The following is a 27,346-nucleotide window of genomic DNA, read 5'->3' on the forward strand; positions in this document are numbered from 1 at the left end:
TTTTTTTTTTTAAATCAACTGGTGCCAGAAAGTTAAAACAGATTTGTAAATTACTTCTATTTAAAAATCTTAATCCTTCCAGTACTTTTTAGGGGCTGTATACTACGGAGGAAATGTTTTTCTTTTTCGATTTCTCTTCTGTCACGACCACATTGCTCTCTGCTGACCTCTGCTGTCCATTTTAGGAACTGTCCAAAGCAGCATATGTTTGCTATGGGGATTTTCTCCTGCTCTGGACAGTTCCTAAAATGGACAGCAGAGAGCACTGTGGTGGTGACAGAAGAGAAATCCAGAAAGAAAAGCATTTCCTCTGTAGTATACAGAACCTAAAAAATACTGGAAGGATTAAGATTTTTTAATAGAAGTTATTTACAAATCTGTTTAACTTTCTGGTGCCAGTTGATAAAAAAAAAAAGTTTTCCACGGGAGTACCCCTTTAAGGTCCAAAGTTTACTTGGCTTGCATGAAAAAGATGGAGCCTGGAACCAACAAGGATATGAAGTGCGGATCTCTGTTCAGTTCTTGGTTTGTATGGAGCATGGACGGTATCCATATGACATGAGGAAGACTTTAAAGGGGTACTCCACTGCCCCAGCTTTCAGAACATCCAACCATAAGATTTGCTCCTAATATTTTCAGTCTTAAATGTGCCTTAAAGGGGTACTCCACTGCCCCAGCTTTCAGAACATCCAACCATAAGATTTGCTCCTAATATTTCCAGTCTTAAATGTGCCTTAAAGGGGTACTCCACTGCCCCAGCGTTCAGAACATTTTGTTCCGAACGCTGGGTGCAGGCTGCGGGGGTCTTGATGTCACTGCCACGTCCCCTTGTGATGTCACGCCACGCCACCTCAATGCAAGTCTACAAGAGGGGGCGTGGCGGCTTACCCCGCGCCCAGCGTTGGGAACAAAATGTTCTGAATGCTGGGGCAGTGGAATACCCCTTTAAGGCACATTTAAGACTGGAAATATTAGGAGCAAATCTTATGGTTGGATGGTTTCCAGAGAGTGCAGCATGACAGAAGTCCTAGTGAGAGCCTTGGCTAGGTCATTGGCTCAGTGAAGATGAGTGGGGTGATGGAGAAGATTTTTTCTGGAGGGCTTTTTAGACTAGACTACAAGAATAGCATCTCAATTTCAAGAAGTCTGACTTCCACTATCTGCACTAATAGGGTGAAAGGATCAAGAACCCCCTTAAAGGTTAAACATTTTATTTTTTATTTTTATTTTTTTTAAATATATACTGGCTCCAGAAAGTTAAATAGATTTGTAAATGACTTCTGTTAAAAAATCTTAATCCTTCCAATATTTATCAGCTGCTGAAGTTGAGTTGTTCTTTTCTGTCTGACAACAGTGCTCTCTGCTGACATGTCTGCTTGTCTCGGGAACTGCACAGAGTAGAAGAGGTTTCCTATGGGGGTTTGCTTCTACTCTGGACATTTCCCGAGACACGTGTCATCAGAGAGCACTTAGACAGGAAAGAACAACTCAACTTCAGCAGCTCATAAGTACTGAAAGGATTAATATTTCTTAATAGAAGTAATTTACAAATCTGTTTAACTTTCTGGAGCCAGTTGATATATATAAAAAAAGTTTTTCCCTGGATAACCCCTTTAAATCTGTTGATCATGACTTTTTTTTTCCCTAGTGGTTCCAGAATCTCGATCCCAGTGTGATGATGGAGAGGTAGAAGTCAATGGTGTGTGTACAAGTACGTGTGAACGTCCATACTGAATCATCATTAATGAGATTTTTATGGGATTATTTTAGGAATTTAGATTCCATCCCTTTATTCACAGGTGAATCAAACTCACAAAGTCTACTGCCCGAATCTCCATCTGTCCCGGAAATTGTGCCAGAAGCGGTCATCCCCGGCGTTCATCTCAAGTGTTCCTTCGAGGCTCCTTCTACAAACAGCTCCCTGGGATTCATCGTAAGATGGTCTCGACTATCAAGTGGTGGAGAGAAAGAAGAACTCAGACAAGAAGCTGTAGTGCAGCCATTTTCTATCATAGAGTTGGATGGCATAAATGTCAGACTCGGAGACCGGGTAAGAAGATTATGTCAATTAGATGAATTTTTTTCGTAGAATTTTAAGTCAAGGCTTTTTTATAGTCATGTTCTTAGACATATATGCTATAGAGGAAGACTGTGTGGGCACCATGGAGCCCTGGCAGAAGGAATCTAAGGCACTATGGTGCTTGGTTCCACCACCTTTCCTCTCAATTTCCCACCCTTTGCTCAGTTTGAAGCAAGAGGTGAGGAATTGAACTAACATTTTATTTTTTTTTAAAGCCGAGGAACGTGCTCTCGAATCACCCAAAGTGCAAGAAAAAGTGCAAACGTGTTACACAAAAAAAACGTGCACAAAGGATGCGGTCTGTCGCAAGCTCTTATCTGATAAAAGAGAGGCCCCCAACAAACCTTACCCTTCGCCTCCGGACCAAAAGGTACCTGCGAGGTTCCAGGTTCGATGTCCCTTTTCGCCGAGGCTACTAGGGGACCACAAATGCTCCCGACATCCCCCTTGGTGTTAGCCAAGGTATCTGCCTGCAGAGCTGTAAACGGTTGGTACCCTGCCCATGCAGGAGAACCGGGGTTTTTGCAGGAAGGTGCGGAACCTGATGGCCACACACACCTCCCCTAGACCGCCAGGAGGGACACCCAGAAGGGCTACCTTATCCTAACAATCCTGTGGACACACAACATGCAAAAAATGACACAGTGACAAAAAGAAAGAAATAAGTGAATGTGTGCAGATATACTGCCCAGACATCCGGCTGGATCTATAAAAATTTCTCTGATCCTAGCCAGAAGGCCGGGAATCAAGAGGTGAGTGCCACAAGGTGAAGAGATCATGGTTCCATTACTTCCACTCAGTGAGCCAATACTTCCAGTGAGTTTCGGCACCTCGGGATCACCACTCCCCGAGGCACTAAAGTACCTTGGCTCTAGACCCTCTCAGCCTCATGACGAGACCCAGAGGAAACAGGTCACATCGGGGCAGCCGTCGAGCTGATTCCTCAGAACCAGCCCCGGAACACCCTGGTACACCTGCCCCCTCCATGCAGCACTCATCCCCACCAGCTCCACACCGGCATCGCCTGTCACCAGCATGAAACTGATAAGAACAGATACTACACTTGATCTTAGCCAAAAGGCCGAGAAGCAATTAGGAATTGACCTAATGGTGCCCATGGCATATGGCTTATTTCAGCTGTTCTATGGCGTATTCAGCCAACAGATTTTCTATGCTTGGTTTGGCTGACCACACAACAAGCTAAGAGGGGTAAGCCGCTGCCAGACACTTGGAGGTGGTTTATCAGAATGGAGAGTACTTGGTTCAGGAGCTCAAATTCAACATGCCTGGTCCTTCTCTACTCTGACATCACCTGTCGGGGGATAGTTAGAAGGTCCAATTAACAAAAAATACTCAGTCTATCATGCCTAAATTGGCAGGATTGGACAATTTTCTTCAGTGTCTATAGTTGCCTTAAAAGGGTACTTCGTTTGAAACATCTTATCCCCTATCCAAAGGATAGGAAATAAGATCCCCGCGACCTCCGGGCCGGCAGCGGCCGGATCATGGAAGTTTGCAGCTTCCGCGTTTGTTACATCATGCCACGCCCCCTCCATTCATGTCTATGTACGTAGCCGTCACGCCTCCTCCCATAGACATGAATGGAGGGGAGCGTTGCGGCTGTAGTCGCGACTCGCCAGTCATTCGGCACGGAGTGGTGTTCGCTCCATGGACGGATGACCGGGGTGCCGAGACGGAGATCTAACATCTTATCCCCTATCCTTTGGATAGAGCATAAGATGTTTCCGGTGGAGTACCCCTTTAAGGGTCATGATAACTGGAGAAACAAATAAACTTGGGCACCGAAATAAGTGACCATCTTTTATGGATGGTTCTGGATGCCTAAGGTCTCATTCACACTTCAAAATTTGTGCATAGGATTTCCTTTGTGGATCTACAATCTTCCTTACGGGACCTTTCTGGACGATTCCACCAGAAGATGATTGCGTTTAATCTTCCGGCAGAATTCAATTGGATTTAAATCAATAGGAGACTGCTGCAAGCGGTATCAACATGGAAGTTCTGCAACAAAATTTGGTAGTGGGAACGAGCCCTAAGAGCCATTTGGGGTCCTACTAAAAAAATCAGCCTGGTTGTCAAGGATCTCCTCTTTTTCTGGTTTCCAAAATGTATTCAAAGCCTTTACCTTCACCAAAGTCTAAATGTCTCATGGACCTTCCTGTTCTTTTTCTTAGTTTTTATTGTCTTCCCCCTACTGCTAATACCTCTCCCTATACACCCATGAGCACCTCCCTCTACTGCTAATATCTCTCCCTATACACCCATGAGCACCTCCCTCTACTGCTAATATCTCTCCCTATACACCCATGAGCACTTCCCTCTCTACTGCTAATACCTTGCCCTATAAACCCATGACCACTTCCCTCTCTACTGCTAATACCTCGCCCTATACACCCATGAGCACTTCCCTCACTACTGCTAATACCTTTCCCTATACACCCATGACCACTTCCCTCTCTACTACTAATAACTCTCCCTATACACCCATGCCCACTTCTCTCAACTGCTAATACCTCTCCCTATACACTCATGAGCACTTCCCTCTACTGCTTATACCTCTCCCTATGCACCCATGATCACTTCCCTTTCCACTGCTAATATATCTCCCTTTACACCCATGAGCATTTCCAGCTCTACTGCTAATATCTATACCAATACACCCATGACCACATCTTTTTATGCCAATACCTCTCCCTATACACACATGAGCACTTCCCTCTCTACTGCTAATACCTCTCCCTTTAAACTCATGAGCATTTCCCTCTACTGCTAATACCTTTCCCTATACACCCATGATCACCTCCCTTGCTTCCCTCTACTGCTAATAGCTCTCCCTATACATGCATAAGCACTTCACTCTACCGCTAATACCTCTCCCTATACACCCATGAGCACTTCACTCTACTGCTAATACCTCTCCCTATACACCCATGAACACTTCACTCTACTGGTAATACTTCTCCCTATATACCCATGAGCAATTTACTCTACTGCATATACCTCTCCCTATACACCCAAGCATTCCGTTATCATTTCCTGCTGCTCTATTACATTGTCTGCCTTAAAAGATCTTACATTTTAAGATCTTCTCTACGTTTCTCCTTCGTAATCTATGAATTACCCTTACATGTTCCCCTGCATTCTTACTGTATATGGACCCTCGGTGCACTGAATTCTTTGAAGTTATAGTGTCTGACCACCCTAATTCTGTCATCACATTTTATCACACAGATCTACTGCAGCGTCTCCAGCTTTAACTTAGAACAACCAGATGTCCACAGTCTCATTGTGGAGAGCGAAGAATTTTTTGCTGGCATTAAGGTAACTGGTAAAATAATCTTTTATGACGTGCTATTAAAGTAAATACACTGTCCTAAAAATGGCCTTTGTTCTTGAGTAGGTTACATGCCTGAGATAGCATTCCTTCTTCTGGACACGTTGGTGGGTTCTCATGATCAAGTCCCGACACGGAATAACATGTATGGCTGTGTGTATGTTAAGTAGGCATAACAGAGCAAGGAATGGGCTACAGGGAATATCAGTAAGCTCAGGGACAATGCTCAATGCCAGGTAGCTGCTGCTAAAACAAAGGCAAATTTTAGATGTAGAAGAAGAAAGCTAAAAATAATCTGATCTGAATATAATACTCATATTTCACTTTTATAAGGTCTTATCAAGAATATGGGTGGTTCAGTTTTGGGTTCCACATTGTCAAAAGAATATAGGACATCTAGAGGGGCTTTAAAGCCAACCATGAGAACATCAGTGGTCTCCAAACTGTGGACCTTCAGATGTTGCAAATCTACAGCTCCCAGCATGTCCAAACAGCCAATGGCTGGAGACCACTGGCCACCTACACGGTTTGGAAACAATTGGTCTACATGGTTCGGGGACCAATGGCCTACATGGTTTGGAGACCACTACCCTACATGGTTCGGAAACCACTGGTCTACATGGTTCAGAGTCCACTGGCCTACATGGTTTGGAAACTACTGGTCTACATGGTTCGGAGACCACTGGTCTACATGGTTCGGAGACCACTGGTCTACATGGTTCGGAGACCACTGGTCTACACAGTTTGGAGACCACTGGTCTACAAGGTTTGGAGACCACTGACCTACATGGTTCGGAAACCACTGGCCTACGTGGTTAGGAAACAATTGGCCTACATGGTTCGGAGACCACTGGCCTACATGGTTCGTAGACCATTGGTCTACATGGTTCGGAGACCACTGGTCTACATGGTTTGGAGACCACTGACCTACATGTTTCGGAAACCACTGGCCTTCATGGTTTGGAAACAATTGGTCTACATGGTTCGGAGACCACTGGCCTACATGGTTCAGAGACCACTGGTCTACATGGTTTGGAGACCACTGGCCTACATGGTTCAGAGTCCACTGGTCTACATGCTTCGAAGACCACTGATTTACATGGTTTAGAGACCACTGGTTTACATGGTTTGGAGACCACTGATCTACATGGTTTGGAGACCGCTGGTCTAAATGGTTTAGAGACAACTGGTCTATTGTAATGTCTGCATTTCGTATTTTTCAAAAACATGCTTTAGGTAAACTTGTTTAAAAAAGAAATGGCCCTTTATTTGCCACCTCATCTGGAGGTCCACAGTTTGGAGACCACTGACCTACATGGTTTGGAGACAATTGGTCTACATGGTTCGGAGACCACTGGTCTACACGGTTTGGAGACCACTGGTCTACATGGTTTGGAGACCACTGACCTACATGTTTCGGAAACCACTGGCCTTCATGGTTTGGAAACAATTGGTCTACATGGTTCGGGGACCAATGGCCTACATGGTTTGGAGACCACTACTCTACATGGTTCGGAAACCACTGGTCCACATGGTTCAGAGTCCACTGGCCTACATGGTTTGGAAACTACTGGTCTACATGGTTCGGAGACCACTGGTCTACATGGTTTGGAGACCACTTATCTATATGGTTTGGAGACAATTGGTCTACATGGTTTCTTTGAGTTCCCTCCCACTCACATGTTACAGGTGAACTTTCCTTCAAAAGAAATGGCCCATCATCTGCCATTAACTGTATCCATTTCCTTGTTACAGCTTCATCCAGAATCTTTTAGCATATCAGAAGATGGAAGAGAATACAGGTTGACGGTGAAGAGCACAATTCCCATTTCATGCTCAGATGCAAGTCAGTTGCAGAACGATTGTAAAGTCCCAATAAGGTTCCGTACAATGAATGAAGGTAGGTCAGAGATGGTACCTACATAATATGATATGATCATACTGACATTTAATAGAGTGTGGTATGGCCCTAAAAGGGGTTATGCCAAGATTTAGGTTGCCCCCTATCCACAGGATAAGGGATAACTAGCCAATTGATGGGCGTCTGACCACTGGGACCTTCAACAATTACAAGGATAGGGGTTTCTTGTTCCTTGAGTGAATGGAGCAGCACTTGAGAAGATAGGGTGAATGGTGCAGTGGTCAAGCAGGTGTGCAGGGGATAGGATTGACCCCTATCAATCAGCTAGTTATCTTCTGTCCTGTAGATAGATGATAGCTGGATTCTACACATAATGATACAAGCACACTGGGGAACATGAGGTGGTCCCAATAGGATTCCACAAAGTGTCATACATGGAAGGAATGGCCTCATATTTAACTTTTAGATGGGGCTTCCACTTGAGCATGGGCCAGCGAGTGTACATAGTGTCTTGATGTTGACAGCTTCAGGAGGACCTTGTATACTCCAAAGCACACAATGTTGGACCTAGTGTGCCGAGTCCTGAAGGGCCTGACATGACATGATGGCATATGGTCCCACTGGACTATGGGGCCTGGTTGCAACCATGATAACCACAGCCCTTAGTTGGGCTGCTGGTTCCACCTTAAGGTAGATGTCGTCCAGATCTGTATATGAAGTTCAGTGCTCATCATGTGTTTGTATCCATGACATTGTTATAGTTAAGCTCTACACAACGTCGTATGGTCACTTTGAGATCCAGGGGGTAAGATATGGCCAAACACAAGGATGTTCTATTCAACACAATTTCATCATACTGAGGTTCTATACAACATATTAAGAAACTAAAGGCAGGGCTGGTGCAAAGATTTTTGCCACCCTAGACGAAAGCTAATTTTGCCGCCCCTTGATCCCGCCCATTGGCTCCTCCCTTTTACACGCCCAACATTACTGCTGGGGAAACACACTATAACAAACCTCCTCCTCATGTAATCTCCTTACTACTGGGGTGACACACTGTAACAAACCTCTTCCTCATATAATCTCCTTACTACTGGGGTGACACACTGTAACAAACCTCCTCCTCATGTAATCTCCTTACTACTGGGGTGACACACTGTAACAAACCTCTTCCTCATATAATCTCCTTACTACTGGGGTGACACACTGTAACAAACCTCCTCCTCATGTAATCTCCTTACTACTGGGGTGACACACTGTAACAAACCTCCTCCTCATGTAAGTACCTTACTACTGGGGTGACATAGTAGTGCTGGCTGGGCGGGTGCTTCGGGTGAGTGGGGATTTGGGATGCTGGCTGGCTGCTAATTTTCATGCAGTGGGCAGAGCGGTGCCCCTATCTTGAGTGCGCTCTAGACTGCTGCCTATTTTGCCTATAGGCAGAACCGGCCCTGACTAAAGGTTCATATAACATCAAATGGCCAAACTGTGACCCCAACCAAGTTTCCATACAAAATCTTATCCCAGGACTGCTTGGTGTCCATAGGGGAGATACAATGTTATTCTTTTTTCGTTCTCTCTGCAAAACTAAGAGATTGGAGAAGGTTAAAGAAAACTTGGTCTTTGATTTTGATGTGATGACTATTGGACAATTTATATTGCAATTTCAGCCATTACTTCTGTTTAAGAAGATGAAAGGAAACCTCGGGGCGTTGCGATCGGCTTTCAGCAGGCACATCAGTGTTATGAAAATACTTAGAAATAAATTGTTCCTGTTAAAGATTGAGAGAAAATTGGTGATTTCAGTCAAGTTTGTGCCTCGGGCTGATGTGGTCGGGTTCTGAGCTTCTTTTAATCTTTTTCCTGTTCTGAAGATTATACGTTGTTGAGATGCAGCAAAATGTTGTTTTACTTGAGATTTCCTATTCTGAGATATTTTACTCCTTCTATAATCATTTGTATTATTTATGTATAAGCAGATGTTATTTAAATGCAATGATCAAAAGCAGTGGTCCTAAACTTTGGCCCTCCAGATGTTGCAAAACTTCAACTCCCAGCATGCCCAGACAACTGTTGGCTGTCCGGGCATGCTGGGAATTTTGCAACATCTGGAGGGCAACAGTTTGAGAACACTGATCAAAAGGGATAGAAACAAACTGCCTCTTATATAGAAGAATATTACTACTATAATACTGTTCCTAAATGCAATAATATAACTACTATAATACTGCTCCTATATACAAGATTATAACTGCTATAATACTGCTCATATATACAAGAATATAAATACTATAATACTGCTTCTATATACAAGAATATAACTGCTATAATACTGCTCCTATATACAAGAATATAACTACTATAATACTGCTCCTATATACAAGAATATAACTACTATAATACTGCTCCTATATACAAGAATATAACTACTATAATACTGCTCCTATATACAAGAATACAACTACTATAATACTACTTCCTATGTACAAGAATATAACTACTATAATACTGCTCCTATATACAAGAATACAACTACTATAATACTACTTCCTATATACAAGAATATAACTACTATAATACTGCTCCTATATACAAGAATATAACTACTATAATACTGCTCCTATATACAAGAATATAACTACTATAATACTGCTCCTATATACAAGAATATAACTACTATAATACTGCTCCTATATACAAGAATATAACTGCTATAATACTGCCTCCTATATACAAGAATATAACTACTATAATACTGCTCCTATGTACAAGCAGAACCATCAGTTGTATTCTTGTATAATGACAGCTTCTGGTTTGGTAGGACAGGATTGCACTATTATAAATGAGGATATATCATAAAATAAGCGATAATAATAATAATATTTGCGGTCTTCCCGGAGGACACTTAGTGGGGGTCCGCACCGATCAGAGTTTCTTTTGGCTGCCGATTCGTGATGAGCAATGGTTTGGCATATATTGTAGTAATTTCGGAGCCTCCTCTGGTTTTTTTTTTTTTTTCCCCCGCACAGCCGAGGAGAAGAATGACTCAGATTTGGCGCTTTCCTCTTGCGAGGTGAATCTCCTACGGTCCGGCTGCCAAAACGGAACGTGCAGTCAGGCCGCCCTCTATTATACCGCCGTGATGGACTTCGCCTTCGATGGGGACACAGTGACCAGCATTGAAGTGGACCCAATTGTCAGCACCAATTTCCTGTGGAATGGTTATGTGCCGGACCCCATACAGGTGCAAATATTATAATATTTATATTATTATAATTAAAATATTTTTATTGGATTATCTCCCAGACTCACTGTCACCTGTATTGTCTTTACTGACCCTTCCCCCTGTGATGTCCTTCCTATAAAAGAAGACACTTGTTCCACAATAAACAGTTCTGATTTTATACCTGAAGACTGGTGTTGCCTGGTTCTTTGGGTACAAGGATGCAATAATCTCTAGTTCTGCCTGGGGATATTGCCTGTGATATGCTGGGGCTTGTCATCCGGAAGGAGAAGTCACTTTTTGCGGAGTCAGTCCGTCACAATTGGTGGCAACGGTGGGATGGCGGAGTCAGTCTGTCACAGAGCTGTGGTCTCCAACTGTGGCCCTCCAGATGTTGCAAAACTTCAACTCCCAGCATGCCCGGACAGCCAACGGCTGTCCGGGCATGCTGGGAGTTGAAATTTTGCAACAGCCGGAGGACCGCAGTTTGTAGACCAATGCACTAATAGATAAGATGAGAGGGAAGCCTTGATTAACCTCTCGAGGACAGTGTGCATCCTCTGGAGGAGGCAGACAGTCCTTTAGTGTTCGGGCATGCTGGGAGTTGAAATTTAGCAACAGCTGGAGGACCGCAGTTTGAAGACCACTGCACTAAGTGATAAGATGAGAGGGAAGCCTTGATTTACCTTTCGAGGACAGTGTGCATCCTCTGGATGAGACAGACAGTCCTTTAGTGTTCGGGCAAGCTTGAAGTTGAAGCTTTGCAACATCTGGAGGACTGCAGTTTGAAGACCACTGCACTAAGGTATTAGATGAGAAGGAAGCCTTCATTTACCTTTCGAGGACAGTGTGCATCCTCTGGAGGAGGCAGACAGTCCTTTAGTGTTTGGAAATGCTAGGAGTTGAAATTTAGCAACAGCTGGAGAACCGCAGTTTGAAGGCCACTGCACTAAGGATATGATGAAAGGGAAGCCTTGATTTACCTTTCGAGGACAGTGTGCATCCTCTGGAGGAGGCAGACAGTCCTTTAGTGTTTGGAAATGCTAGGAGTTGAAATTTTGCAACAGCTGGAGAACCACAGTTTGAAGAACACTGCACTAAGGGATAAGATGAAAGGGAAGCCTTGATTTACCTTTCGAGGACAGTGTGCATCCTCTGGATGAGACAGACAGTCCTTTAGTGTTCGGGCAAGCTTGAAGTTGAAGCTTTGCAACATCTGGAGGACTGCAGTTTGAAGACCACTGCACTAAGGTATTAGATGAGAAGGAAGCCTTCATTTACCTTTCGAGGACAGTGTGCATCCTCTGGAGGAGGCAGACAGTCCTTTAGTGTTCGGGCATGCTGGGAGTTGAAATTTAGCAACAGCTGGAGAACCGCAGTTTGAAGGCCACTGCACTAAGGATATGATGAAAGGGAAGCCTTGATTTACCTTTCGAGGACAGTGTGCATCCTCTGGAGGAGGCAGACAGTCCTTTAGTGTTTGGAAATGCTAGGAGTTGAAATTTTGCAACAGCTGGAGAACCACAGTTTGAAGAACACTGCACTAAGGGATAAGATGAAAGGGAAGCCTTGATTTACCTTTCGAGGACAGTGTGCATCCTCTGGAGGAGGGAGACAGTCCCTTAGTGTCCGGGCAGGCGGGAGGTTGAAGTTTTGCAATATTCGGAGGGCCACAGTTTGAGACCACTTCTCTATTAAAAAACAAGCCCAACCGGTATAAAGTTGTAACAATATATTCTCCATTTAGATCACAGTGAAGGACATTTCTACCGCCTACTGCTACTCCTTCACCGACCCCCATATCATCACATTTGATGGCAGGTAATATGCTGTAGGTTTTTGTTTTTGTTCTGTTGTATTTGTGAACTTTGTCGACCATTTTTGATTGACAGGTGACCTCCAGAACTGGCCCCTGTAATGCACACGGTGCTCGAGGGCCCCATATAGTAGGAGGATCACAGCCCCACATTCTGAACTTATGTCTATTACAAAATTCTTAAACATTTTATTATTGTACAAAAGGGGTACTCCGGTGAAAAACTATTATTATTATTTTTGCCAGAAAGTTAAACAGATTTGTAAATTATTTCTATATATATATAAATCTTAACCCTTCCAGTACTTATCAGCTGCTGTATGCTCCAGAGGAAGTTGTGTAGTTCTTTCTAGTCTGACCACAGTACTCTCTGCTGCCATCTCTGTCTGTGTCAGGAACTGTCCAGAGCAGGAGAGTTTTGCCACGGTGATTGGCTCCTGCTCTGGACAGTTCCTAACATCGACATAGGTGTAAGCAGAGAGCACTGTGGTCAGACAGAAAAGAAGTTCAAAAGGAAAATAACTTCCTGTGGAGCATACAGCAGCTGATAAGTACTGGAAGGGTTAAGATTTGTTAATAGAAGTAATTTACAAATTCTGTTTAACTTTCTGGCACTAGTTGATTTAAAAAAAAAAAAAAAAATTCCACCGGAGCACCCCTTTAAATCTGTGGAGAAACCAGGTAATAAGGGTTCAGTTTCTCTGCAGCACACCTACATGTGGAAATGGAGTATTACACATTGCCTGTTCAAAACAATGGGGGAGGGGGGGGGGGTGTAATGCAAGACAGGACAGGTCCTCCACAGCGAGACAGGCTCTTTGGTCAAGAGATGAAGATCCTGCATAGTGGACCTCCCTCTATTAAAGGGGTACTCCAGTAGAAAACAATTGTTTGCAAATCAACTGGTAACAGAAAGTTCTATAGATTTGTAAATTAGTTCTATATAAAAATCTTAATCCTTCCAGTACTTATCAGCTGCTTTATGCTCCAGAGGAAGTTGTGTGGTTCTTTCCCGTCTTTCCAAAGTGCTCACTATGGGGATTTGCTCCTGTCTGGACAGATGCCAGAATGCTCTCCAATAGACATACATTGAAAGGGTTTGTCGTGCAGCGCTTCGTGCCGGGGTTGACAAGCTACATTTCTGCCGTGCAGGAGATTGCCAGGTGGTCCGACCACTGGGACCCCCCGCGATCAGAAACTTATTCCCCATCCTTTGGATAGGGGATAAATTTTACAGTACCACAGTACTCCTTTAATAGGTCTCATTTACTAGCAATAGCGATCTGATTCTTGGTGTAGTTCAGTAGTATAGTGAATGGGTTAGCGGTATTATTTTTGGTGGTCCATCTATCTGTATGGTGCCAGGGAAGTGCAGACCACCCACGTTGGTCAGGATGACACAACATCTCTCTCTTTTGCAGATACTATGATAACTTTAACACTGGGACCTTCGTACTGTATAAAAGCGCATCTCGTGATTTCGAGGTTCACGTCCGACAGTGGGACTGTGGAAGCGTTGACCACCCGGCCTCCTGTAACTGTGGCTTCGTAGCCAAGGAAGGGGGGGATGTTATCACGTTCGACATGTGCAGCGGACAACTCCACGAATCTCAACCTCACCTGGCCATCAAGACTCAGGAACCATCGGAGCCCAACTTTAGGATTACTGAGTCTTATCACGGGCGGAAGATGACGGTAGGTACCTCGAGGGGTTAAATAAACAGAAAGAGGTTACTTAGGTGTTATTCTATATGCTTAAAGGGGTTCTCCGCGGCTCAGCGTTTGGAACAAACTGTTCCGAATGCAGGAGCCGGCGCCGAGAGCTTGAGATGTCATAGCCCCCCCCCCTCATGACATCACGCCCCGCCCCCTCAATGCAAGACTATGGGGGCGTGATGTCATGAGGGGGCAGGGCTATGATGTCAAGAGCTCCCGGTGCCGGCTCCAGCATTCAAAACAGTCTTTTCCGAGCGCTGAGCAGTGGAGTACCCCTTTAAGCTAATTTTCCAGCCCTTTTGATCCTTCTTTTACCATGTTCAAAGAAGTACCTGTCATATCCCCCCCCCCCCAAAAAAAAAAAAAAAATATATATATATATATATATATATATATATATATATATATATATATATATATACATATATATATATATATGCATATATCTTACTCAGTACCTAATCCTGATCTTGTACATATAATTTTTGTGTGTCTAGCACCTATATTTCTCTCTCAAATACTTTATTTTTGTTGTTCCCTTGGTTTGTCATCCTGTGCTTTGGAGGGGGCCTCTGTCTGCATGACTCATCTTCCTCCCTGAGTCTGCTGTGCTGGGTTTCTTCATCCAATCACTGCAGACTGCTCTGTAACCCCCTCTTCTCTGTTTACATGCTGCAGCCTGATAGGACAGGAGTGAGCACAGAGGAGTGTTAGTCCCGCCCTCACTTCCTGGACTTTGTCCCTGCCTGTGTTTCAGCTGGGACAAAGATGATGCTGCAGCCACGACTGGATTATCTTCTGGATGGTATGGGGACTCCTAGTGGTCTTTTTTTTATGAGTTATGATTTCTATAAAAAGGAAATAACATTTTTTCTATGAATTATATTAGAAAGGTTAATGTTTTGCCAAGATGTACAACATATAAAAGTTTTTGAATCTGACAGTGCCCATTTAAACTACCCCAACTTTTTTTAAAATGCCCAACCGTATTCATCTTCGTTGACGTTTTAGGACAAGAGGCGATGCAATTTTTTAACTCTTTACTAATGGGACTACTGATCGGTGATGTCATCACAAAGGCCGCCAGCTGTCAATCAAAGGAAATGACACTACATGGGAAATAAAGCGTGTGCTGTTAGTGTGCCCTCTAGAGAGCCATCTGTGGACTCTAGAGAGCCAATGTTTAAGACCACTAATGTAAACTATTATTACCCATTTGGCCCCATATGTTCCTCTAACTTAATCCTATAGGTCTTGGGCTCTTTCCATCTATCCCCCCTGAACACTTCAGATTTGTTTCATGATTTATTACCTCTCTTATAGCTGTAGGGGACTTTGAAATATGATTCATGGCTTCCGCACAATTAAGGGGTTAACTCAATGTCCAGTGGGAAAGAGCAAAACAGATGTTTTCAGATGGTCGCGGTAAAGATCCTCATTGGAAATTGCCAGAGAGAGAGAGGGAGAGCGAGGGGCCTACACGCTTGTAATATTTACATTGTAGCAAATGTATGGGAGTCACGGAGGAGAAGGCTTCTGGGCTCAGCTTTCTTCAAGCAATACTGTAAAGTCATTGTCTGGGACGTGCGGGTCGTTCCCTGCCAATAATTTAATGCTATTGTGAGGTTAGTATGGGATCGGGGACCGCTTGAGTCATGCATTCGTCTTTCCAGGCCAAAAATATTTGATTAAATCATGCTTGAAATGATCCATCTGCTCGCAGTGTGTAGACCTCATGTGTTACTGGTCAGGGATGTTTAGGGGATTGGTAATGGGGCAGATTACAATATGGTACAATTCATTACAATATGTTACTAGAGAAAACTCTACAGCTCGGCACAGAGCCACAATACGGAGCCCATAGACCTTCTGTACCGCCATATGCCTCCAATGTCATACGGAGCCTCAAATCCAACAAAAAGAACCATGGTAGGCTTCACTGTACACAATCGTCTTCAACCAAAAATTTCCCCCCACATTGTTCTCTTGTAATCTCCATTCACAACAAAGGACTTCTCTCGAGCTGGTTACCAACATTTATTTTTTGTTGCCCAAGTACCCTCTGGCAGCCCATTTCTGTCCCATGATGTCTTCTCTTATCAGAGTCTTTCACTTTTGCTTTTCTTCACTATCCAGCCCTTTCTTCAGCACAATGCTTAGCTCTTCACAAACTTCCTGTATGTATTGCCCCGCACAGTAATAGTGCCCTCTTTGTGTAGTTAGGCCCCATCTGAGCCCCTATTTAGTTGTAGGCCCTCATACAGTAGTAGGCACTCTCTGTGCCCCTATATAGTTGTAGGCTTGCTCTGTGTCCTCATATGGAGGCAAAGAGAAGGCCTACTACTGTATGGGGGCCTCTACAGTAGTAGGCCTTCTCTTTGCCTCCATGTAGTTGTAGGCCCCCATACAGTACAAGGCCCTCTCTGTGCCCCCATATAGATGTAGGCTTGCTCTGTGTCCTGATATAATTATAGGCCCCCAAACAGTAGTAGGCCCTCTCTGTGCCCCCATATAGTTGTAGGCTTTCTCTGTGTCCTCGTATAGTTATAGGCCCCCATACAGTAGTAGGCCCTCTCTTTGCCCCCATATAGTTGTAGGCTTGCTCTGTTTCCTCATATAATTATAGGCCCCCATACAGTAGTAGGCCCTCTCTGTGGCCCCATATAGTTGTAGGCTTGCTCTGTGTCCTCATATAGTTATAGGCCCCCATACAGTAGTAGGCCTTCCCTTTGCCTCCATATAGTTGTAGGCCCCCATACAGTAGTAGGCCCTCTCTGTGGCCCCATATAGTTGTAGGCTTGCTCTGTGTCCTCTTATAGTTATAGGCCCCCATACAGTAGTAGGCCTTCCCTTTGCCTCCATATAGTTGTAGGCCCCCATACAGTAGTAGGCCCTCTCTGTGCCCCCATATAGTTGTAGGCTTGCTCTGTGTCCTCATGTAGTTATAGGCCCCCATACAGTAGTAGGCCCTCTCTGTGCCCCCACATAGTTGTAGGCTTGCTCTGTGTCCTCATATAGTTATAAGCCCCCATACAGTAGTAGGCCTGCTTTGTGCCCCCATATAGTTGTAGGCCCCCATACAGTAGTTGTCCCTCTTTATGCCTCCATATAATTGTAGGCTTGCTCTGTATCCTCATATAGTTTTAGGCCACTTATCTGCCCTCATATAGCTTTAGGCCCCCATACTGACAAAATAAAAAAAGTAGTAGGCGGGCCCTATATTGCCCTCATACAGTAGTAAGCCCCCTATGTGCCCCCATATAGTTGTAGGCCCCCATATTGCCCCATACCGCTACTCTAGAACTTTCTAACTATTAAACTCCTTCAAATTTCCCCTGTTAAAAACATTTCTACCCTTTAAATTTCTGATATCATGCCGCTATATACTTCTGATTTTATGGGAGGGGGTGGAAAGGATTTATAATTTTCTGTGTAAAATACACGCATGGGTAAAAATAAATGAAATGTCTGTAATTCCAGCTGTTTATTAAAACGTGGGGAATTTTCAAAGGTTTTTTTGCATTTTTAATTTTTTGGGTGTAATTTGCGGACAGATTTCATGAAAGAAGTGGGCACATTTTCCAATGAATTACATTCACCTTGTCTGGGCCTTGGCGTTAAGTAAGCCAACTGATAGGCTGTGCAGTCTAAGGCTATGTTCACATAGTGGAATTTCCGAGCGGGGTTCTGGCAGAAAAATTTTGCTTACACATTCCGTTGCAGCGGAGTCTCATTGTTTTTAATAAGATTTTACTGCGCCAAATTCCGATTCCGGCCTCCATTTCTGCGTAATCTACTCAGAAATTCACTGCCGTTTAGGGAGATGGCGCATCTCCAAGTGGTCTGTGGAATGTTCCGGGTGGACATTTCGCCATGTGTACATAGCCTAAAAGTAAACAATGTAAGATGCACCAAATTTTTAAAATGCTTGAGCCACTATTATAAAATCTAGTGCAGTCTTAGACTGTCTGGTCTACGTTATTATTATTATTATTATTATTATTATTATTGTGAACAGAGAAACCCCCACTATTATAAGGGTCCTCTAGGGAACACAACTTATCCCCTATACACAGAATAGGGGGATAAGCTTCTGATAATGGGGGGGTTCCGATTCTGGGTTTGGAGACAAGCAGTAGTGAGGGCCCTCACTCCTGCTTGTCCCCAAAGGTGCGGCCTGGGGCACTCAGGAATATGGTAAGTTGAGGTCAAAGGTCAGACTGTGGATAGGGGATAGGTTGTGTTCCCAGAGTACCCCTTTAATAAAATCACTCTTCCCGTTTCTGATTGTAGATTTCGTTCACATCTGGAGCTTTTATCCGGGCGGATGTCAGCGATTGGGGAATGAGTCTGACGCTCAGGTCATCCAACCTGGACTTCAAAAACACTTTGGGACTTTGCGGAACGTTCGACGGAAACGCAAATAACGATTTTCACGACAAGAAAGGAATCCAGCTGGAAGAGACGTCACACGGGCGCCTTTACTTCATCAATGAATGGCGGTAAGGATATCTTTAAGGCCGGAGTATTAGGTGCCTATGTTGATAAGTATTTGAGCAGCCACAACCAATAATAATTAAAAAACGTCTAAAAAAAACATATGTGAAAAAGTAATATAAGCTCACCTTCTATTTTAAATTCACTTGTTTTTGGTTCCTCCTCTTTTGGTCATAGTGGACATCGTTTACCGTCCTCTCGCTCTCGTTTTGCATAACACAGAAAAACCTATTGCTATGAATGGACACTGTGTAATGCTTCACTTCTCCTGTGATGGCGCTGCAGGAAATTGAATACCTACTGTTATGTTTACCAACAGATTACAGATGGTCATTGGAGGTCCAAGTGAGGAGACACTTTGTGGCCAGCTTGTTGTCACTAGCCACTTCTAACAAGTAGGGATTGTACAAAGTAGAGAACCCCTTAAAGGGGTTCTCCACTGGAAAACATTTTTTTTTTAATCAACTGGTGCCAGAAAGTTAAACAGATTTGAAAATGACTTCTATAAAAAAAAATCCAGTACTTATCAACTGCGGTTATACTCCACAGGAAGTTCTTTTCTTTTTGAATTTCTTTTCTGCCTGACCACAGTGCTCTCTGCTGACACCTCTGTCCATTTTAGGAACTGTCCAGAGTAGGAGCAAATCCCCATAGAAAAGCTATCCTGCTCTGGACAGTTCCTAAAATGGACAGAGGTGTCAGCAGAGAGCACTGTAGTCAGACAGAAAGGAAAATGAAAAAGAAAAGAACTTCCTGTGGATCATAACAGCAGCTGATAAGTAAAGGAAGGATGAAGATTTTTTAATAGAAATAATTTACAAATCTATACTTGCAACAAGGAACAGCGTTCGGCACAGCCAGCCATACAGCCAAAAACCGCTCCTTAGCAGAAACAGGTGTGTACAAGCGCCACCTCCGGTGGGGTGCTCAGCCTTGACAGGATCATAAATCAGACGTGTAGAAGAATGTGAAATGAGCGGCACTCACCACGTCCAGGTAGCAACAAGCTTCTTTATTTCTTAAAGTGCAGTTAGGACACACAGGTGCAGGGAGACAGGAACGCCGGAAAATCCGGTAGACTGGTCACAGCCGTATCGTGCTTCGTTAGACCGGATTTTCCGGCGTTCCTGTCTCCCTGCACTTGTATGTCCTAACTGCACTTTAAGAAATAAAGAAGTTTGTCGCTACCTGGACGTGGTGAGTGCCGCTCATTTCACATTCTTCTACACATCTAATTTACAAATCTGTTTAACTTTCTGGCACCAGTTGATTTACAAAAAAAATGTTTTCCAGTGGAGTATCCCTTTAAATCTGATCATTGTAACCAACAGGGCTGGTGCAGGAATTTTTGCCACCCTAGGCAAAAGCTAAATTTGCCGTCCCTTGACTCTGCCCATTGGCCCGCCCTTTGACACGCTCTACCTTGCTACTGGGGTGACACACTGTAACAAGCCCTGTCCTTATGTAATCTCCTTACTACTGGGGTGACACACTGTAACAACCCCCTTCTTATGTAATTAACTTACTACTGGGGTGACACACATCAGAGGGAGGGGGATTATGGTGGTGCTGCTGGCTGAGCTAGTTGAGCAAGGGGTTCGGATGCTGGTTGTCTAACTTTCTTGTGGCAGGCAGAGCGGCGCCCCCATCAAGAGTGCACACTAGGCGGCTACCTATTTTGCCTATAGGCAAAGCCAGCCATGGTAACCAACACATTCTGTATTTGTCCCTTGTTCACACAGGATTCCTGCAGGAGAAAGTTTATTTGACAAAATTCCAACTTCCGTTCCCCAAGACATCAAGAAGACCAAGTACTGCGGTTGTGCACCTACCATAGAGACAACCCGTCCACATCAGTCACCAAACACACTCCTTACCAATTCTCCGCAAGAGGTCTCTGCCTGTACTGGCAAAGACAATGTAAGGTTTCTCACATTCATACCAGTCTTGGATGTCACCAATGAGTACGTGATTTCAACCGATACCGATCGGGATCTAAGGAAGCGCTCATTGGACAATCTCCAAGAGTATGATCCAATATCTGTTGAGCATGACCCCGAAGGAATTACCACCAACTTGATGGCTATCAAGAATGTATCAAGGAGAAGTGACATCTCAATTGGGCCACTACCACAAATGGGAAGCCATAGAACCCAAAGCAAAGAGAATATTACTAAGAATCGGGCTAAACGTCAGAATTATTATGAGGATCTCTCAACGTATCCTTATCAAAGTCTAAGCCAAACAGACTTGGAAGGATTTAGCTATTTCTTCCCGGAGGATCATTCCCCAGGTTCCCCCCCTGAGCTTCTGCCATCTTGGCCTACACCATCAGGGATGACCCACTCATACGCATCAGCAGTTTGCCAGCAGGCGGTCTTCAACTCCAGTATCGGGAAACTGTGCGCCGGATTCCTGGAGAAACGTCTCATGGATGTGATTGACATGTGTATCACAGATATATTACTCAAGGATGACCTGGGATGGACCGAAGCCGGTTTACCGCTCCTGGAGAATGAGTGTGAAAAAAAACTATTGGATTTAAGATATGACCAGGCAAGGAACTTCCAGCTCCCCATAGAGAAGATAGTCCTGGAACTGAAATGTCCCAACCTCTGTAGCTCCAATGGACAATGTATGGAATGGGGCTGCGCCTGCTTCGATGGCTATAGCTCCTATGACTGTAGCGTCTATTCTGGTAAGTGTAGGCATCACGTGTATGTTCAGCCGCATCGGTTACAATGTATAAACACCTAAATGAGGGTACCAGCACCACAAAAGTACTCAAAAATATCAAAAAAACTTTATTGAAGGCACATAATATGTTACATTAATAAAACAGAAAACATCAAGAGGTGCGTAGGCACACAACGCGCCCCAATGCGCGTTTCGCATTTGAGCTTCGTCAGGGGGCGTTACACGCCCCCTGACGAAGCTCAAACGCGAAACGCACGTTGGGGTAGTGGTGTACGGGCTTGTTTAGGTGCATGGTAGGTATTCCTTTTTATTATATGTGTTAAGTTGAGCCAGTTTCTCACTTCTGTACTCTATTATATTTATTTTTTGCTTGGCAGTATTGCGGCTATATTATTAACTAACAAGTGTACAGTGTTTGTAGCATCTATTCTGGTAAGTGTAGGCATCACGTGTATGTTCAGCCGCATCTTGTATAAAGCCGCACAATGTATAAACACCGAAATAAGGGTACCAGGCCCACAAAAGTACTCAGAAAATATCAAAATACTTTATTGAAGACACATAATATGACACAATACATCAAGAGGAGCATAGGCACACAGATGATCATTACAAAAAGTAAGGTGATGAGTTAGGTGGGCATAAGGTATATAAAGTACCAATAGGCGCAGTATCTGAGCATAGGTTAAAGGGGTACTCTGGTGGAAAACTTTTTTTTTATAATCAACTGGTGCCAGAAAGTTAAACAGATTTGTAAATTACTTCTATTAAAAAATCGTAATCCTTCCAGTACTTATTAGCTGCTGAATACTACAGAGGAAATTCTTTTCTTTTTGGAACACAGTGCTCTCTGCTGACATCTCTGTCCATTTTAGGAACTGTCCAGAGCAGCATATGTTTGCTATGGGAATTTTCTCCTACTCTGGACAGTTCCTAAAATGGACAGAGATGTCAGCAGAGAGCACTGTGTTCCAAAAAGAAAAGAATTTCCTCTGCAGTATTCATCAGCTAATAAATACTGGAAGGATGAAGATTTTTTAATAGAAGTAATTTACAAATCTGTTTAACCTTCTGACACCAGTTGATAAATATAACAGAGTACAGAAGTGAGAACAAACCCATTCACCACTACCCCAACATGCATTTCGTGTTTGAGCCCCCTGACAAAGCTCAAGCACGAAACGCGCGTTAGGGTAGTGGTGTACGGGTTTGTTTAGGTCCATGGCAGGTATTCCTTTTTATTATATGTGTTACGTTGAGCCAGTTTCTCACTTCTGTACTCTGTTATATTTATTTTTTGCTTGGCATTATTGCGGCTATATTCTTTAATAACAAGTGTACAGTCTTTGAGTATCTATCATGAACTCATCTGTCCCTAATTTCCCCCTATCTGTCCCTGACTCTAATCCTACCTTTTTTTTTTGTAAAACCCCTTTTCCTACCTTTATAAATTCCTTGTTAGTTACTCAGTTTCGCTGCCTCTGTGAGAGAGGAAGGGGGGAGTGGCCCAGCAGGCGTGACATCAGCTGAAGCCTGGCTGGGCTCACTTCTGCCCTTCCTCTGCGGGCACTGCGATCAGGTAATGGGGGGGGGGGGGGATATCACTGCCTATACAACCCCCTTGTCTGCCTAGGTAACCACGGTCTCACCCTCTGCTGTGGAACAGTCTACCTGTCTTAAGCGCTGCGTTCCAGCGCTGCGACCCTGCTTGTAATCGGCAACGGAGTGGGACAGTGTCGGGTGCTACAATCCTGTATCGGGCGTTGTATTCCTGCAGCGCTGCCGGGCAGTTATTGTTATAACTGGCAGGCACAGCAGCCATCCTGCCTGCCTACCATCCGTGCACAACGCTGCTCCCGCCTGTCTGATTGACAGGCGGGGAGCTGCACTGTGCTTTTCTGTGTCCCGGCTGCACTGAGAGTTCATGTGATTAACAAAAATGTATATTTATATATATATATATATAATATATATATATATATATATATATATATATTTTTTTTTTTTTTTTTTTTACTTTTAAAAACTGACCACTAGGGATATCCTTACATCTCCCAGCTCATTGATTTCGGACTCATGCCGGCCTGGCAGCATGAGTCCGAAATCAATGAGCCAGGACATGTAGGGAGACCCCTAGTGGTCATTTTTTTAAAGTAAAAAATATATATAAATACTGTATACATTTTTGTAATTCACATGGTATTAAGAGTTGTTTCTAATACATTAATTAACAAAATATAAAAGTTTTTTAATGATAGGTACTCTTTAACCTATGCTCAGATACTGTGCCTATTGGTACTTTATATGCCTACCTAACTCATCCTGTCACCTTATTTTCTGTACTGATCATCTGTGTGCCTGCGCTCCTCTTGATGTTTTGTGTTTTTTTTTATGTAACATATTATGTGTCTTCAATAAGGTTTTTTGATATTTTTGAGTATTTTTGGGGTGCTGGTACCCTTATTTAGGTGTTTATGACTTTTTTTTTGGTCCAGCTCGTGGCAATTATGCATGGCCGGAATTTGTGTATTAATTGTTACAATGTATCTAGAAACTATTCTCTTCTCTTGTAAAGACCAGGTGCCTGAAATTTCAGAGCTGGAAAATTTTGGCCTCTGTGATGTCCGAAATTACGAGTGCACGTCTGTAAGAGTATTCGGTCTGGGCTTCAAGGAGGTAGAGAGTCTAAAATGTGAATTTACAAAACAACAGGTATGTAGACTGTGGAGGTTTGACTTTTAGGTGATAGAGAAATAAGTAATGTATCCTAATGTTAGGACCCAAAGCCAACGCATTTCACAATTTATAGATAGAATTGATATACATAAAAAGTGGACTCACTATTCTGCTGGTGGAGTCACTGTGTGCTCGCTATTCTGCTGGTGGAGTCACTGTGCACTCACAATTCACGGCTGAATGTTCCTGTGTATGGGAAGGGTGGTAGAGATAACTGGCTGTTTGACCATTGGGGTACAAGTGTGATAAAATCTGTACCTTACTGTGCAATGTTTACTTTAAAGTAACCCTGTTAAAGGAGTACTCCACCCCTAGTCATCTCATCCCCTATCCAAAGGATAGGGGCTAAGATGTCTAATCGCTGGGGTCCCACCACTGTGGAGCCCCCGCGATCTCCCTGCTGCACCTGGCATTCGTTTAGAGAATCAGGTGCAGCGCCGGAGGCTCGTGACATCACGATAACACCCGTTTGTGATATCATGGCCACGCCCCCTCAATGCAAGTCTATGGGAGGTGGCGTGACTGCCATCACGCCCCCTCCCATAGACTTGCATTGAGGGGGCGTGGCCGTGACATCACGAGTGGGGTGTGGCCGTGACATCACGAGCCTCCGCCCCGCACTGCCAGTCATCCAGCGAGGAACAAAGTTTGCTCCAGGCACCAGATGTCTGGGGTGCCGCAGACAAGATCACGAGGGTCCCCAGTGGTGGGACCCCAGTGATCAGACATCTTATCCCCTATCCTTTGGATAGGGGATAAGATGTCTAGGGGCAGAGTAACCCTTTAAGAGAGAATGTGTGACTTTAGGTGTCATTTTTACATATTTAGATATGGTACATGCCGGGTGTTAAGTCCAGGTTGAAGTCCACGCAGGCGTCTTGCAGCCTTATTGTGCACTTTATAGGGACCCCTGTTCTTTCGATGGTGCACTCCATGTACCGTATAGCTAACCTTCCCCATATGCTTCCATTCTTCCCATGCTCCCAGTATAGTGGAGGCAGATGGATCCTTCTGGAGCCAGTACTTACAGACGCTACATTTAGGAACTCCCGAGCTATTGACTGCCAGATCCCGGTAGATGGCGCCCAGTCTGATGGAATGGACCCTGTAGACGAGAAACCCATTGCACGCTGGAGAGTTAAGGTATTCTCAATAATAATGTTGTTTTGGAGGGAGAAGAAGGGAAAAAGAACCATTAGTATTAGAATAAAGTTGGATCCTATACAAAGTATGACATTATTATCATGGTACATAGCACTGTATGACATTATTATCATGGTGTATAGTACTGTATGACATTATTATCATGGTGTATAGTACTGTATGACATTATTATCATGGTATATACCACTGTATGACATTATTATCATGGTATATAGCACTGTATGACATTATTATTATGGTATATACCACTGTATGGTATTATTATCATGGTATATATAGCACGGTATGGTATTATTATCATGGTATATAGCACTGTATGGTATTATTATCATGGTATATAGCACTGTATGGTATTATTATCATGGAATATAGCACTGTATGGTATTATTATCATGGTATATAGCACTGTATGGTATTATTATCATGGTATATAGTACTGTATGGTATAATTATCATGGTATATATAGCACTGTATGGTATTATTATCATGGTATATAGCACTGTATGGTATTATTATCATGGTATATAGCACTGTATGGTATTATTATCATGGTATATAGCACTGTATGACATTATTATCATGGTATATAGCACTGTATGGTATTATTATCATGGTATATAGCACTGTATGACATTATTATCATGGTATATATAGCACTGTACAACATTATTATCATGGTATATAGCACTGTATGGTATTATTATCATGGTATATAGCACTGTATGGTATTATTATCATGGTATATAGCACTGTATGGTATTATTATCATGGTATATAGCACTGTATGGCATTATCATGGTATATAGCACTGTATGGTATTATTATCATGGTATATAGCACTGTATGGTATTATTATCATGGTATATAGCACTGTATGGTATAATTATCATGGTATATAGCACTGTATGGTATTATTATCATGGTATATATAGCACTGAATGGTATTATTATTATGGTATATACCACTGTATGGTATTATTATCATGGTATATATAGCACGGTATGGTATTATTATCATGGTATATAGCACTGTATGGTATTATTATCATGGTATATAGCACTGTATGGTATTATTATCATGGTATATAGCACTGTATGGTATTATTATCATGGTATATAGTACTGTATGGTATTATTATCATGGTATATAGCACTGTATAGAGTTATTATTATCATGGTGTATAGTACTGTATAGAGTTATTATTATCATGGTGTATAGTACTGTATATAGTTATTATCATTGTGTATAGTACTGTATAGGAGTTATTATTATCATGGTGTATAGTACTGTATAGAGTTATTATCATGGTGTATAGTACTGTATAGAGTTATTATTATCATTGTGTATAGTACTGTATAGAGTTATTATTATCATGGTGTATAGTACTGTATATAGTTATTATTATCATGGTGTATAGTACTGTATAGAGTTATTATTATCATGGTGTATAGTACTGTATAGAGTTATTATCATTGTGTATAGTACTGTATAGGAGTTATTATTATCATCGTGTATAGTACTGTATAGAGTTATTATTATTATCATGGTGTATAGTACTGTATAGAGTTATTATTATCATGGTGTATAGTACTGTATAGAGTTGTTATTATTATCATGGTGTATAGTACTGTATAGAGTTATTATCATGGTGTATAGTACTGTATAGAGTTATTATTATCATTGTGTATAGTACTGTATAGAGTTATTATTATCATGGTGTATAGTACTGTATATAGTTATTATTATCATGGTGTATAGTACTGTATAGAGTTATTATTATCATGGTGTATAGTACTGTATAGAGTTATTATTATCATGGTGTATAGTACTGTATAGAGTTATTATCATGGTGTATAGTACTGTATAGAGTTATTATCATGGTGTATAGTACTGTATAGAGTTATTATTATCATAGTGTATAGTACTGTATAGAGTTATTATCATGGTGTATAGTACTGTATAGAGTTATTATTATCATGGTGTATAGTACTGTATATAGTTATTATCATGGTGTATAGTACTGTATAGAGTTATTATCATGGTGTATAGTACTGTATAGAGTTATTACCATTGTGTATAGTACTGTATAGAGTTATTATTATCATGGTGTATAGTACTGTATAGAGTTATTATTATCATGGTGTATAGTACTGTATATAGTTATTATCATTGTGTATAGTACTGTATAGGAGTTATTAT

General features: G+C 42.6%; 1 protein-coding gene and 1 pseudogene across 1 annotated transcript in view; one reads left to right on the top strand and one right to left on the bottom strand.

Moving 5' to 3' along the window:
- VWDE (von Willebrand factor D and EGF domains) overlaps window positions 1-27,346 on the top strand; it is a 157,427-nt gene that overhangs the window by 42,988 nt on the left and 87,093 nt on the right. The window contains exons 4-14 of the mRNA XM_056518916.1: window positions 1,649-1,711; window positions 1,800-2,050; window positions 5,333-5,422; window positions 7,191-7,335; window positions 10,326-10,540; window positions 12,267-12,340; window positions 13,757-14,030; window positions 18,345-18,553; window positions 20,291-21,246; window positions 23,821-23,957; window positions 24,969-25,124. Coding sequence (XP_056374891.1) covers window positions 1,649-1,711; window positions 1,800-2,050; window positions 5,333-5,422; window positions 7,191-7,335; window positions 10,326-10,540; window positions 12,267-12,340; window positions 13,757-14,030; window positions 18,345-18,553; window positions 20,291-21,246; window positions 23,821-23,957; window positions 24,969-25,124 — 2,570 coding nt within the window. The remainder of the gene's footprint in view (window positions 1-1,648; window positions 1,712-1,799; window positions 2,051-5,332; window positions 5,423-7,190; window positions 7,336-10,325; window positions 10,541-12,266; window positions 12,341-13,756; window positions 14,031-18,344; window positions 18,554-20,290; window positions 21,247-23,820; window positions 23,958-24,968; window positions 25,125-27,346) is intronic.
- LOC130275229 (U2 spliceosomal RNA) lies at window positions 3,083-3,173 on the bottom strand (annotated as a pseudogene).

The sequence above is a fragment of the Hyla sarda genome, chromosome 5 (assembly GCF_029499605.1).
Source record: "Hyla sarda isolate aHylSar1 chromosome 5, aHylSar1.hap1, whole genome shotgun sequence".
NCBI lineage: Eukaryota > Metazoa > Chordata > Amphibia > Anura > Hylidae > Hyla > Hyla sarda.